The sequence below is a fragment of the Leptosomus discolor genome, chromosome 2 (genome assembly GCF_034619465.1).
Source record: "Leptosomus discolor isolate bLepDis1 chromosome 2, bLepDis1.hap2, whole genome shotgun sequence".
Classification (NCBI taxonomy): domain Eukaryota; kingdom Metazoa; phylum Chordata; class Aves; order Leptosomiformes; family Leptosomidae; genus Leptosomus; species Leptosomus discolor.
The window spans coordinates 124,293,644-124,308,733 of NC_141392.1; the positions used below are offsets into that span (position 1 = coordinate 124,293,644).

The 15,090-nt window shown below is 46.6% G+C and overlaps 1 protein-coding gene across 1 annotated transcript; it reads left to right on the forward strand.

The window, feature by feature from the left end:
- The first annotated feature begins 419 nt into the window (after positions 1-419).
- On the forward strand, positions 420-11,613 carry FAM167A (family with sequence similarity 167 member A). The gene is made up of 2 exons (XM_009948027.2): positions 420-791; positions 11,350-11,613. Exons 1-2 carry the CDS (start codon positions 420-422, stop codon positions 11,611-11,613), a joined length of 636 nt encoding a protein of 211 aa, XP_009946329.1.
- The last annotated feature ends 3,477 nt before the right edge of the window (positions 11,614-15,090 follow it).

The window sequence follows — 15,090 nt, forward strand, 5'->3', positions numbered from 1 at the left end:
TCGTTGGCAACCCTTTCATGGCCCCTTGAGTTAAGACTGGAGAGGTCTGTAACCAGAGCTTCCCTAAAAGCCAGAGCCTGTCTGTTCCTGCCCCAAAAGCAGTCAGATAGCTGAGGTGAGGTAACACTCCCCAGAAGCACCTTGGCATTGTGCCTCTCCCAAAGCCCTTGCTCCCTCCGCTGCTGCAAGAGACGCCCATCCCTTCTCGCTCCCTTTTCCTTCTCAAACTTTTCTCTGCTTTTCTTCTAGGTGTTTGTCCAGGGCTGGTACGGTGCTTGATCAGGAGCCACCACCACCGTGGCTGTCCTCTGAGGGGCTGTGTTTGTCACGCTGCAGGAGCTGGTCCAGGCCTGAGGGTTTCCCACCTCCATCCCCGGCCCTTTGCAGCACACCCCTATGCTGTTTGAGTACCAGAGAGGATGTCTGTACCCAAAATACAAATAGAAGAGGCTCTGGACAGCACAGATATTGGCTCTGGCGGTGCTGCTCCTCCTGATGACCACCTGAGGAGCCTCAAGGCGCTGACGGAGAAGCTGAGACTGGAGACCAGGCGCCCGTCCTACTTGGAGTGGAAGGCGAAGCTGGAGGAGCAGGCATGGAAGAGCCCCCAGCCAGCAGGAGAAGAGGAGGTGACCGAGGCCAAAAAGGCCATGGGGGAGACTGTCCCCTTGAGGAAGGTGCAGCTGCATCTCAATGGGAGCCCTGCCCCGGACAAGGTGACTCTTACCTCAGGGAGAATAGGTGGCTTTGAGAGCATCGACGAAGCTTTGACGTGGCTCAGGAAGGAACTGGTAAGTGGTTTCCTATCCCTGTTAGCATACTTTTTCAAGGGGAGGGGGGGTGGGGAAGAGTGAGGAAACAAGTGGCTCTTTGTTCCTACCTGCCTTCAGCCCCAGGTGAAAAGGCAACAATCAGTCATTGCATTTTCTGTGGCTAGTGGGAGCAGGAGCAGCCCAGGGAAGGGACAAGGCAAATGTCAGAGCACCCATAACCTCAGAGAAGGAGCTGGGTCCATCTCAGCATCCCTGCTGGCATCCAGCAGGCTGGTGAAATATGGTAGCTTGCACTGGTTAGGACTTTTTAGCAGTTTGTTCCCTCCCCTGCTTCTCTAATTATATCTCAACACCCAGATGAATACAGCAGGTATGAATGCACCGTGAATACGTGGACGCTGCTGGGGCAATAGCCTGTCTCTCTTGGGAATGGATGCTTGGTCAGGGCTGTAGGAAGGAAGCACGACCAGATCCATCCCCTGGATCTGCCCTTGCAGCTTGTGGCTGTTGGTGGTTTAGGAACTCCCTCAGCAGGAGACTGTATGTTGACCACAGAGTTTAACAGTCATTAGTGGATCTAACCGCCAAGTGTTTGCCTAATTCCCTCTGTTTCTTTTTCTTTTTCTTTTTCTTTTTCTTTTTCTTTTTCTTTTTCTTTTTCTTTTTCTTTTTCTTTTTCTTTTTCTTTTTCTTTTTCTCTTTCTTTTTCTTTTTTCTTTTTCTTTTTCTTTTTCCTTTTTCTCTTTCTTTTTCTTTTTTTCTTTTTCTTTTTCTTTTTCTTTTTCTTTTTCTCTTTCTTTTTCTTTTTCTTTTTCTTTTTCTTTTTCTCTTTCTTTTTCTTTTTTCTTTTTCTTTTTCTTTTTCTTTTTCTTTTTCTTTTTCTTTTTCTTTTTCTTTTTCTTTTTTTCTTTTTCTTTTTCTTTTTCTTTTTCTTTTTCTTTTTCTTTTTCTTTTTCTTTTTCTTTTTCCTTTTTCTCTTTCTTTTTCTTTTTTCTTTTTCTTTTTCTTTTTCTTTTTCCTTTTTCTTTTTCTTTTTCTTTTTTCTTTTTCTTTTTCTTTTTCTTTTTCTTTTTCTCTTTCTTTTTCTTTTTCTTTTTCTTTTTCTTTTTCTTTTTCTTTTTCTTTTTCTTTTTCTTTTTCTTTTTCTTTTTCTTTTTTTCTTTTTCTTTTTCTTTTTCTTTTTCTTTTTCTTTTTCTTTTTCTTTTTCCTTTTTCTCTTTCTTTTTCTTTTTTCTTTTTCTTTTTCTTTTTCCTTTTTCTTTTTCTTTTTCTTTTTTCTTTTTCTTTTTCTTTTTCTTTTTCTTTTTCTCTTTCTTTTTCTTTTTCTTTTTCTTTTTCTTTTTCTTTTTCTTTTTCTTTTTCTTTTTCTTTTTCTTTTTCTTTTTTTCTTTTTCTTTTTCTTTTTCTTTTTCTTAACTCATAATTCTTTATATGGTCTTGTGATAACCTGTTTCCCCCAAGTAATTTCTGCACAGTGAGACCAAGTCCTTCCTTTTGTTTCCAACTGTTGTGGAAACCCCTTTTTCTGCCCATGTAATATCTAATGTAATGAATAATATTCCTTTTTCTGTTGTATGTGTGATGCCAGAACCTTATCTCAGACCCTTCCTCATCCAGCTCTTATAGGTTCATTGTCTGTTGGTTCATGCTTCATCAGAAGCTGGTCCACATTTCAGTCATCCTCCCATCCCAGCCTTGGGCCCTGCCTTACACATATGTTTGTTTCTGGTAGTTACAAACCGGCAGCTTCACAGAGAGTAAGACAAGACAAAAATGCTACACCTATGCTAGGAAAACATACAGAGACAGGGCATGGGTGCTGGAAGATCATCTTTTATATGTTATTTTGCTATCATGGTCTTTGGCACAAATTTGGCCTCTGCTGACCCAAGCAGCTCCCAGCCCAGCTCAGGAGTCAGCACAGCCTGGGGATAAATACCAGGAGGAAGCGTGGATGCAGCACATCTTTTCTGGAGGCCACAGGAGGTCAATAGGATGGGTGTGACCAGATCAGGGCAGCTGTTTTCAGGGCTGGAGAATGGGCCCCCGTGCTCTTCGCAAGTGTAGGAGCAAACAGACACCAAACCCACACTTCCCAGTGATCCTTTCCTTCTCCTCACTGGAATTAAAGATCTTTATTATTTGGTCCACATGTCTGGAAACAGCTCATGTCACGTGGCTTTGTTTCTATTGCCTAATTGGAAGTTTGCCTATGAGTCCCACCAGCATTTGCATCTGTATTGACAGTAGCCATGTTTGCAAGAGAGTCCCAGGATGCTGGGACATCACTTGGGGTTCAGATGTGTTTGTGAAAATGTTCCTGTGCAAATGCTTTGGTTTTGATAAGGACTGAAAGTTCTTTGAAGAAAACTTCTCATGCACAACAATGAAAAATCATTTTAAAAAATTCTCTGCAACGTTTTCTTCAGGTAATATCAATTTGTCATTTTTTTTTTGTTGCTTTTGCTGCATTTGCCCAGCTGGTTTGATCTCTAGAGAAGCTATTTACAGAGGTCATTCTGGATGTCACAGCTTTGGTGGTTGAGCTGTTTCTCAGGACCACGGCTTTCAGAAGGCAGGTGCAATGCTTTCAGGAATCCAGGACTATTAGGAAGAGTTTTGAGCTGATGTCCTAAAATCACCCAGCGCTCTGGAGAATCTCAGCTCCAGATCTGAGACCTGAATCTGGGTCCCTGCTTCTATCTGTGTTGCAATCTGAAATTCGCAGTGCTCTTGATGTAAACCACCAATCTCAAGATGCCCAAAGACAGTAAGAGGCAGATTTTCCTTCTCAGAACCCTGGATTTTAGAAGATTTGGTTTGTTCTTTCAGTTTCTACTCGTGGTGGAAGTATAAATTGTCTCAAAGTCTGATTCTGCCCTTTAGACTGGGGTGTGGTATATAAACCACCATCTGACGAAAACTAAAATTTTAAATTAAAGAAGAAAAAGGGCAAAGCAAACCCTAATTGTTCCTCACTTTCCATTTTTCTGCCTCTTAATTATACCAGTCTTTGCTGGATCTGGACGTGACTCATGTAATTTCGAACAATTTCCCCAGAAGAGAGCATGTATTTGACTGACCACACAGCCAAACAGCTATGTTGGAGGCAGTATTGTTGGGTAAGAGCTGCCAGCAAGCAATGAGAACACAGCGAGGCCATCTCATCACAGGATGCTGGAACAAAATCAGCATTTCACATTACATTTCAAGGGTGAAACTCAGTTTCTTTTCAAATAAATGAACAGATTTCCACACATCCCAACATAGACAGGTTTTTTTTTTTTCTTGTTTATCCCCATGTTGTGATAGTAAAGCAATCAGGAAGACTTCTGGATAGCAGGATACAGTTATGTCTAAGTTTATTTATTTATTTATGGCAGGAGCCAAGGCCAGAAAGGGCAGCACCCCTCAGACAGCACCCTGCTTGGAGCAGCCAGGCAGGACACCAGCACCCCACACCTTGGGTAAGGTCACCCTAAGTGGGCAATCAGTCCTTCTGGTCTGATTTAACATAGGAGACCACGGACTTGGGAGCACCACACAACCCAGCCTTGCCCCAAGCAAGTGTTGAGTATCCCAGGCAGCTTGCTGAAGACCATGCAAAAATGATCCAGTAGTCATAACTGGTGTGAAACCAGCCTCTGCCGTGCTGTCCTCTGCTGCAGGGTGAATTCTCCCTGGCTCTACACAGTCCTTCATGAGAACTCTAGGATTCATCTGTCCAATGAAGGGGTAAACACCGGTGAACACAGAGATTTCTGTCCAGGAAAGAAGTACACCAGCCCATGTCCTTACTGAATGAAATGCAACGACACAGGGTGTGCAGCTCCATCACCCACACTGTGCAACCCTCATCACAGCTACCAGCGTGTTTAGGCTGGGTTATTTCAATAGCATGGCCCCAGCATGGTCTTGGCTTGTACCAGTTAGCACCCTGCCAAACAGTTAGAGCTTCAGGAGTTTCCACATGCTGGAGACTGTTCCCAACAGGCAATTTGTATGTGACCACCCAATTTTGGAATTAACTCTATCCCAGCCAAAACCAGTAGCAGCAGCAAAGTGAATTTAATAGTACATGTTTGTCCAAACTTCCCCTTGGCCGTGGTGTTACAGAACGGGCCACAGCATAGGTTAGTTGCTTGGTCAAGTGGTAGTCCAGGAGAGCCCAGCTTTAAAATTAAATTTACCTGTAAAACCTGAAGCATTACTCCCAGTTCACACAAAAGACATCATCCAACGCTGCAAGAAATTTATCCTCCGTGTCTCCAGGGTCTGCTCTGGTTCAGGTTCATCCAGGTTCAGGCTCCTCACGTTCAGAAGTGAAGCGAAGGACAAACCCAAGGTCTTACTGTGCATCTGCTCTTGGTCTCTCACCTCGCATGACCTGTCCCAGGACCTGATTCTGCACATCAAGTCCTGGCCCTGGTGTATAGGACTGACATATGCCCACCGAGCTCCAGCCAGCCGCGTCAGCTGGGACCTGCTGAGAATCTGGCCCCGAGAAGCTGATTTATTCAGACATGTAAACTCCTGCTCTTGTTTTTTGCGCTGAGAGGTTCTGTGTAGGTGTACGAGCAAATTGCAGCACTCAGCATGTGCCGAACCGCCCCAGGGCTGGAGCTTCCCTCCCCAGCTCCTCCTGCCTCTTTTCTCTAGTGTTCACCTTTGTGCTGTCAAATGTGGCTGCTCTTCTTCAATGCTGAAAGTAAAGCCATCAACAGCCAGGGTATGGCAACAGACCCAAGGATCAGAGTGGTCAGACTGTATTTTCCTCTTTGTTTTTGAATTTTGTCAGGTTTTACAAGTTCTAAGATTAAGTCCTCAAAGTCCTCTTCCTCCTACATGTGGTTAAATTACAAATCTCTGCTATGAACAGGGACATGTCAGGATAGTTCTGACTTTGTCCCAGTAGGAAAATATGCTTTCCATCTCAAATTCACCAATGTTTGGCACTGAAATCTGAGGTGTGTAAGCCAGAATGCAGGAAAGACTCTTGAAAAGGGACACAAATGTCTGCTGCTGTCTCCTGGGAAATCATAAAACACCTATGTCCTGTTGGTCAGGCATTTACTATTAAATATTAACTGCTATTATCTCCATTTGGGATACTGATATTGGCTGAACAAGTACTTAAGTAAACTTAAACAACGATGAGGCACCAAAATAGGGTTGACATGAGCCTTGTTGCAGATTGCTCTGTGGTTGTTGGGAGGTGGAGAGGAGGAGGAGGAGTCTAGAGCATGGATATGGTGATGGAGACTGGCCTGCATTGTGAGTCGTCTGCTTCGTAGCAGGTCCAGGAAGGATTTTTCTGTATTTTTATTTAAAGCAGTGACATTGGCACAGGCATCAGAGATGGGTCATTTCTACTGTGGAACTGATAGAACAGGGGCACAATTTAAGAGTTATTACAACACGACCGTCCCCAAGGGACTTCCACCCTGTTTTGGAGAGAGAGGGAGTTTCATGGGATGGATGTGAATTTCTGCACGTAGCAGAGATGTAAGCGCTGCTCTGGGAAATTATGTGCTCTTCTCCTGTGTAAGCCCGTGTGTAAGCCCACTGAGATGTCCCTCTGTTCACCTCAGATGCTAAGCTGCCAGGGTTTTCCTCTGGCAGTGGGCTTTCTCCTAGGTATAGCATTCCAAATCCTGAATGCATTTTAGCATCCCTTAATTTAGCAAAAACCAGAGGTAACTACCTCCCTCAGGAAAGGTAATATGAAGGTTAATTCTGGGGGTGTCAACACAGACTAAACTCAACACTGAAGAAGGGTTAGATTTGGGACCCACTTCAGGCTTTGCATGTGTCAGCTGGCAAAGATATCCTGGACTTTGGTGGTGTGTAAATCCTAGGGACTTCAGAAGGAGACTAGATACCTCGTTTGGGGATGTGGGTTGCACCACAAGGGTGTGAGCATCTAAAACTGGCCATGGAAGGGTGGCATCTGAGCACCTTTGAAGATGAAGCCTCAAACCAAAACACAGATTTAACTGACTTCTCTGAAGTGTTTGGCACGGGTCTAATTAGTGGCCAGTGCTCCTCCATGTTTGAATCCAAGTGACTGCACCCAGCTAGGAAAGCATCAATTTAGCTTGAAGTTTCTTTTGATCTTTTGGAAATAAAAAGGACTAGCCCTATGGGAGCAGATGCTTCTCCACAGACCGTCACCCTAAGCTTCATGGACCACAGACTGGGGCTTTGTCCAGGGCACACATCTGTTTTGGGAGGAAGTCCCAACAGGTCCATGGCCATGAGGTGCTCTCTGCTGATACATCTCCCCATAGCAATGCAGGGAGAAGACTGACCGCTGGCAGTGAGAACATTGTTGGTCTTCCAGTCCGTGACCATACGGTTAAGGCAAACTTGAAGACAAGTTGGGGCTACATGCTCAGCTACTTCTAGCTAATTGGGCTAAGCCACCTTGAGTGGACAACAGGCAGGTGCGCATGCAAAACTTTCTCTCCCTCCCCCCTCCCCTCGAGGGCTGAGGCTCAATCCAAACAGAAAATCTTTCCTGGGTTCATAACACCCTATGGTCCCGCTTTGTGTTTCAGGCTAGCAGTTGCAGTAGCTCCTCTGCCAGGAAGGACCTGAGTTTGGTTCCCCCTCCCACCCGGAGAAATTCAAACCAGCAGCCCGTCCATCCCAATAGCATGCTCCAACCACGCAGATGAAAGGCAGCTCTTTGCCTGCTGGAGCTGGGCATGCAGAAAGAGGCACAAAGTGTTAAAAAGTGGGTTTTGTGAGCAAGACATATCTAAGGCTCCTCCTGCAATTGGCATGTGAGACTTGAAGGAAGCAAAATGCGTGGCTCCTGATGGGTGCCCCCCATGGGTTACTCCAGGACATTGCACAGAGTGTGTGCGATCATGCTGTTGTCCCACACTGACAAACTGGTGCATTGAGTTGCTTTGTGGTGATTAGCCCTGTAGGTGGACTGTGTAAACTGAAAACCCATGGCTTCCCATGATGTGGGCTCTGTGATCCCATTATTTCTTTCCAGGAAGCTTTGTGAAGCTCTGCTGACCCAACAGTGCTTCTTTTAGAAAGAGGTCATTCATCATTTCTAGTGATGGTTTAGTCCTCAGCATGGAATGGATGGAATGCTTCTAGGACTTACGAGAACCCTCTGGGAAAGGGAAGGAAAATTAGGATTTCTGGGTTCTGACACAAATTCTGCTAATATTCTGGGTGGTTTTGAAAAAAGCAGGGCTTAATGGCATAAGTCCATGTAGGGTGTTGCATCTCAAGCCAAGCCCCAGTGTTGAGTGGTAAGAGTGAGAGAGGCCATGCCCTGCAGAGCAGCCTGCCCTTCCTGCCCACAGTGTGGCCTTTACTGCTCTGCCCTCTGTCCAGTTATCACCCCACGGACCTACCTCCATGGAACCTGTCACCATGCAAGGAGCTCCCAAGCCCTAGGCCAATATACCTAAGCCAAGCAGGCTCCCAAAGGGCATAAGCAGTGGCAGCCCTCATCCCCCTGTGCCATCTCTTCATTGTGCATATCATCCTTTAGTCAACCCTTGCCAGGCTTTGTTCCTCGCCCATTTACCTTTCTTTTCTGGAGGGCAGAAGAGGGCTTCACTCCCCTGGGAAAACCTTCTCTGTTGGTGAGCATCTGACAGGTCACCCCTGCTTCCCTGTTCAGCCCCCGAGCACAGACAGAAAGGGCTGTGTCCAAGATGGTGTCGCAGCCTACGTGGTCAATGTAGGTGGGTGGTGGGTTTTCCCCATGCCATGTTGACCGTAGCCTACAGGTTATAGCTGGCTCCATAAACGCCAGGGTCAGCAGGTCCGATGGGGGAAAGGAAGGGTGGCGGGAGATTGAGCACCTGAAGGATGTGTCCTGGAGGGCTTTGTCTTCCAGCTTGCATGAAACCAGGACAGCTTCCCCAAAAGACAGGGAAAGCAAGAACCCGTCAAAAAGTGTAAAGCTGGCTTGAAAGGGAAAAATAGCAATCTCCAACCCACAGGCCTCTCCACAATGGCCTCGTAATTCATTTTTATACCCTTTTTTGGTGTCAGTCAGTTGTGTTTTTTTAATCCCACATTCCTCAAAGCATTTAACGAAAGCATTTGTTGACATTTCTTATGTAGCTTGATAAACTGACAAGAAAGAACAACCAAAGGTCAGTTCAATAATGCCCACGATCGCCTTCCTGATAAAATGTCAAGTCGCAGCATTCATGATGAAACAGTGAAAAATATGAACAAAATGATTTTTTTTTTTTCATTGCAACTCAGGTGGGAGAAGAAAAACCTGCTGGGTGGCATTACTCTGCTGGGGGCACGGGCTACGAGGTCTGCAAGGAAATAGTAGTTTTTTGAAGACGGTAAATGGCTGTTGCCAACAATTTAGAGAGATTTCACAAGAGAGAGAGAGAGATTCACTCTGAGATTTGTACAAAGGTGACTTAATCGTCTCCAGGCAACTGAACTGGAGGACAATTGCTGTCTGGGAGCACCAGGCAAGGTCCTCCAAGGTGTCTCCATGGTGCAGGAGCAAGAAAAACCTTGCTTGGCTTGGGTTAACTTTCATTATACTCATGTCAGCTCTAGGCTTGGGCTCTGAGGACAGCATGGCAAAGAGCTTCCCAACAGCTGCAGAAAACAGCTGGAGCAGAGCCAGGCTTCTCTCCAAGCCCTTCAGCCTCCTAAGGCAGCTACTTCAGCTTGCTGTGAGACTGGCAATGCTGCAAGGGGCAATCCTGATGTCTTTGGAGGCATTGCCTGGAGGAAGAGGGATTGTGCCACAAGCTAGAGCAACCCCAAGGCTGCTCTGGTTCACATCCTTGTTGCAGCAGCCCATGCATCAGGCATCAGAAAGGTCTCATCTAGAAATGCCAGGGCCACCTACAGAGCCTCCTGAGGGGAATTTTCCTTTTCCTTCTGCAGTTTCATGTATAAGCCACCAGACCAGGAATAAATTTACACCCCCACCCCCAGAGCTACAACGGTACTTGTAAACCAAAGAGCTCATTTTTAGTCCTGGAGGCAAACTGGTACGGTCTGACCACATCCACGCTGTTAAAATCCAGACAAGACAGCTGTATCCCGAATGCCTTCTGAGGATGAATCCCACTCCCAAAGAGTGCCTGTGGGGAATTGTTTAGAAAGGTGAGAGCTGGCCTCAGCTCAAAGGATGCCAGAACCTTTCTTACAATCAAGTGGAAAGACTTCGTTGCAACACACTATTTAATGCATTGCTGTAGATGTAGTCTGGGACTGTTTCTGAGCTTGTTCAAACCACAGGGAGCCAAGAACCAGTGATGCAAATCAAAGGAGAGAGGTAAAGGATGGATTTGGGGTCAGGGCAGCTCCACGGTGCAACTGGAGATGAACTCAGGGCATCATGTCATGCATCGAGAAGTTGGTGAGAACAGGACTTACCCAAGGAGCCATTAGGAGGGAAAAAAAAACCTCAAACAAAACAAAATCATGAGCCTTGGTGCCAAGAGGCTCTTTCCAGTGCCAGTTCATGTCCTGTGATGGAGGCAACACCAGAGGAAGAGGTAGGACATCCCATTGGGGCAGCTGTAGGACTGTTTTCCAGCCAGTTTTGCTCCCTCCTTGCCTCCAGCACTTACAAAGATTTAAGCTGCAAAGTTTGCTAAAAGCTGTTCGGCTTCTCTCCCACCACTCTTTGCAGCTTTTGTGCTTTGTTGCTTTTCTGTGAGGAGGGATGTAGGGTGAGAAGTGGGGATTGTTTTCCTGGCACCTGCTGTTCTAGCTCTGCCTGCTTCTGTTCCCCAGACAAAGGCTGAATCTTGCACCAAGTTTTCACCGCTTTCCTTCACCACTCTCAATATCCTGTGGCAATAAATTTGTTGCTTAATTATATGCAGGAATTAAAAAAAAAAATAAATTAAAAAAAGCTCCTTTCTTTCATCACTTCTGAATTTCCACCTTCCAAATTTAGGAATTTAGGTGCCAGGGAAGGAAAAAAAAATACCTCCAAAACACTTAGCTCATTAGCCTGTAGGATAGTTGTTCTCTCTCGTGTGGGAAACCATGGAGGTTCCATCCTGAGAGCAACTTCAAATCAGCAAGATAAGCCACAGGGGATGTGGAGACCCATGTTCCTGGCTGTCATGAACCAGCTCTGATTTATGCAGACTGGAAACCCGGGTCGCATAGCTGGGGATAAGATCTCTGGGGTTCTTTTAATTGGTCCTTTCCACTTCTAATTGCTACTTCTGTGGCTGCTCCCTTATGAGCAAAATTAATTTGGGCTGTGCTTGAGGTTAAGATGGAGACTCTGAAGCCTTGCTGATGGATACCTAAGCCAACAGGCTTGGCATGGCTGGCTTTAATTCCAGTTTCCTGGTGCTTCTGAAAACCTGAGCAGGCACAGACCTCCTGAACACTAAAAATTCACCATCCTGAGCTGGTATTTGACTGGGATCCATTGTTGGCTTGGAAGAGTCCTGTCTCCCTTCCTATTCTTCACAATAGGGTAGCATGTCTAGTTGAGTTACATTTCCCATTAGCAGGGAACAGCACGATGAGCAAAGGTGCTGTGCCCTTGCCAACACCCTCTTCTCTCCCCACCCTCCGTCTTGCGTTTCAGGCAGAAATGCGCCTGCAGGACCAGCAGCTGGCGAGGCAGCTCATGCGCCTTCGCAGCGACATCAACAAGCTGAAGATCGAGCAGACCTGCCACCTGCACCAGCGCATGCTCAACGATGCCACATACGAGCTGGAGGAGAGGGACGAGCTCTCCGACCTCTTCTGTGACTTCCCCCTCGTGAGCTCCTTCAGCCTCTCCACGCCGCTTAAGCTCATCGGGGTCACCAAGATGAACATCAACTCCCGCCGGTTCTCGCTGTGTTGAAGGGGGAGGAAGAAGAGGGAAGGATGGGGGAGAAAGAGAGGACTGGGCAGCACCAGGGCACTCTCTGCCTCATGGCTGGGCAAAAAGAGGCCAAAGAGGAGCAGAGGGAACAGGAGCAAAAAGGGAACCCATAGCTGGTCTTGGTGGCAAGGTAGAGCAGCAGAGCTGGTCACTGAGACAGCCCAGAGTTGCTCGTTGAGAAGACAGGACCTGAATGGAGGAAGCTTGGAGAGCATCTGAATCCAACATGTGCACTTAGCCTGCTCCTTTGCAAAGTCCCTTCTCCTTCTCTTCCCCCCCCTCCCCAGTAACTAATAGGACGCAGCTCCAATGTGGTTGGTTGTACTCAAAAATCAAAGGAGGGGGTAAAGGATCAGCCACAAAGCAAAGCAAAATCTTTTTTTCCTTTCCCTTTACCTCCCCGCAGCCTAGAGCCATCTCTTCAGAAAATGAGTCACTCTCCTCCATGGATGTCTCCTTGGGCATCAATCCTCAGCCTCTACTGTCTCCAGCACAGGGTCCATGGGGCTATTTCAGGTGGGAAGACAATTTCCAGTGGAGAGGAGCCCTCTCAGCAAGTGAGGGACCATGGGTTAAATGCTGGTGTGCAGCCCCAAGAAGTTGTGAGAAGGTGTGTTTGTTGACTTGCTCTGTTGAGTCCAGTGTGCTCTAGCTTAATTTTGCCTGTGGTATATATTATGGACAGACCATGGACACATTTCTATAGAGACTCCAGCCAGCCAAAAGGCTCCTGTGTGCCCTAGAAGTTATATCCAGAGCAATACACATTTCTGATCTTGTTGTCAGCAGTGGCCACAAGACACCGTGTGGTTACCCCTGCAAGCAGTAAGGCGAAGGAGGTAACTTACACCCAAGACATCTCATATCAGAGAAATCACCCCAGGCTGACATTCCCCCAACAGCAGCACCAGCAAATTCTGGATCCTCTGTAGCAACACACATCCATCAGAGAAAGGAATTTCAAGAGAGAAAAGGGACTTTTGTGTAATGAACATAAAGTGTGACTATAAAATTAAAGGGAGAAATACTGCTAAGAAGAGCTTTGGACCTGCAGCGAATGTGTTTCCTCCCTTCCTGCTTGGCAGTATGTAAGATGGATGCTATATTTTCTTGCCTTTCAGTGCACAGAGCTGCACAGCTACCTATATGTGGCACAGAGGGCAGAGACACCCATAGTGTAGCCCAGCACGGGCAGGGACTCTAGAGGTCTAGCCATGGCAGTCTTGGGATACCTGGTACCCAAGGCAGTCTGTCTAGAGGGAGCATGGGCACCTCTAGGCTCTTCTTCCTGTGCCAACACTGCTCTTGACTGTGTCAGAGTGGTACAATCTCTCAACCCATCACCCCAGCCCAGCTCTGCCCTCTGCCACGTGCCCAAGCAGAGAGCTCTGTGTCTGTGTGAACGTGACCGTGTCCACGCAGCACCAGCCCAAGCCCTGGGGATGAGCGGGAGATGCAAGCCAGCGCTGAGCTGAAAACTGTGTGGCTGTGTTGACGTGCCTGTCCCTGACCGTGTCTGTAAGCTGTGTGTGCGTAAAAGTTGTTGTGTGTGTGCATGTGAGCCCGTAGGATGCCTCTCTTGGGAGGCTGAGTGCTGGACCTACGTCTTTGTTCCCAAATGTGACGTGAATCAGAATCCGATGAGACTCTGCCATGCTTGGGAAGACACAATGAGGCTTCAAGGCTTGGGGTTTCCACAGAGTGCTTAGGTCGATGTAGAGCAGACAAATAATTTGTCTGCCTCCACAGGTCTCTGTGGGAGGAACAACTTAACATCATGAAGGGGTTCATAGCCACATGGGGCTGGGGACTGGCAGGGCACTCTGGAGCTGAGTTCAGTCCTCCGTCTCCCATAGTACATAACCCCTTGGTGATGCCTCCCCTCCACTTCAAAGCTCACTGAGTATCATTTCTTTCTGCTAAGGAAGGAGGTATTTTGGGCACTGGAGCTCTATCTATACCAGTGAGTTAATCAGTGCCAGCCTGGGTGCTGAATCTTGTGCTGACCAAGCGGTGAAGGTTTAATTGGGTTGTGGCCAGGCTGTCAGTTGGCCTCTGGACAAGACAACCAGCCATTTAGTTTACTAGTAAAGAACTAGCCTTATTTCCCCATGGACATCCTGGAAAAGAAAACCAACTCATTAAAATTATTTTTTGTTTACTTTTTTAATTAAAAAAAAAATCATTTCATGTCCCACATGTTGATTTCCAGAGGCGTTTTCCATCAAAAGACAGCAATGATGACTTTTCCATGAAAATTATGCCTTGAAGAGGGGGACTGGTTCCCTCTAGGATCAGCTAGAGTCAACTGCAGGGTGAACCTGCTTTTGGGCTCCTGTCTGGTAGCTGAATGCAGGAGGTTAGTGCAAGCACAGTCTTAGGAGGTCATTGTATGTGGCATTAGAAATATCAGACGTCTGGGTTCCAGACATGTATTTTCTGCATTAAGTGGAACGGGGGACGGTTATAACTGCCAGCTGTTTGTTGAAATGCACATTTTTTTAATTATAAAATTATGTCTGTATTGATTTCTGCCTCTGGTCTCTCACTGTGTTCGGTGGCTCCAGCTCTGCCTGGAGAGCAGTTGGGGAAGCATCAGTCTGGTGTTTTCAAGGTTTACAGGTGTGCAAGGTTTACAGTCAGGTTTTTCTCGCCACACACATGACTGGGACACCCCTACGGCTCCATCAGCAATTGCTCTGCCTTGCAGTCTGGAGGAGATGGGAAGAAATAAAGGTGGGAGTACCTATTACGTACTTGGAGAAAAATGTACATGAAAGAGAGATTAAAAAAACCCAAAACCATCCTTTTATGTTACATGCCGTTTTGTTTGTCAGCCACTGAGTCAAAAGTGGGTCCAGGCACTTAAAGATATATCAAACTAGGGAAGAAAAATTAATACAAGTATGTCTGATTTTTGCTGAACTGTGTTTAAAAAAAACCAAGCCATCCAAATGTCAGGTGGGCCTTGAGATACATGAGTACAGGTCACTGCTCCCACCACAAAATTCCCAGGAAGGAACCTCCAGGTCTCGACTGTCTGCAACAAGATGATTCATGTCCTTGAGTGCAGGTTCCTTTCCTTGCACAAGTGGCTTAGAGCCACGTCCCTTTTCCTAGATGATCTATGATGCCTGCAAAGAAAGGCTGGTGGCAATCAAGGTGGACACTTCTGGGGTCCATCCTGAAAACACTCTTTAATGTGATTGTATGTGTGGACCTCCAAATCAAGGCCATGGCATCTCCATCTGGAGCACCAGTGGCTGCTGCTCCATCTATTTGAAGCAGGGATCTACTGCACGTCGATTCGAGGGTTGTCCAAAGCCACCCAGCAGTGAGACATGTTCCTCGCTGAAATTAGAGAGCAAGTTTGAGACTAGCCCGTGTGAATAATTAACTGCATTTTTAATTCAGATGGTCAGACTGGAAGATCATGGATTTCTCCAGGCTAACTAG

Excerpts from the sequence above, each read along its gene's own strand:
- FAM167A (XM_009948027.2), top strand. The coding sequence starts at position 420 with ATGTCTGTACCCAAAATACAAATAGAAGAGGCTCTGGACAGCACAGAT. Across the intron at positions 792-11,349 it reads CGTGGCTCAGGAAGGAACTG|GCAGAAATGCGCCTGCAGGA; the intron begins GTAAGTGGTTTC and ends CTTGCGTTTCAG.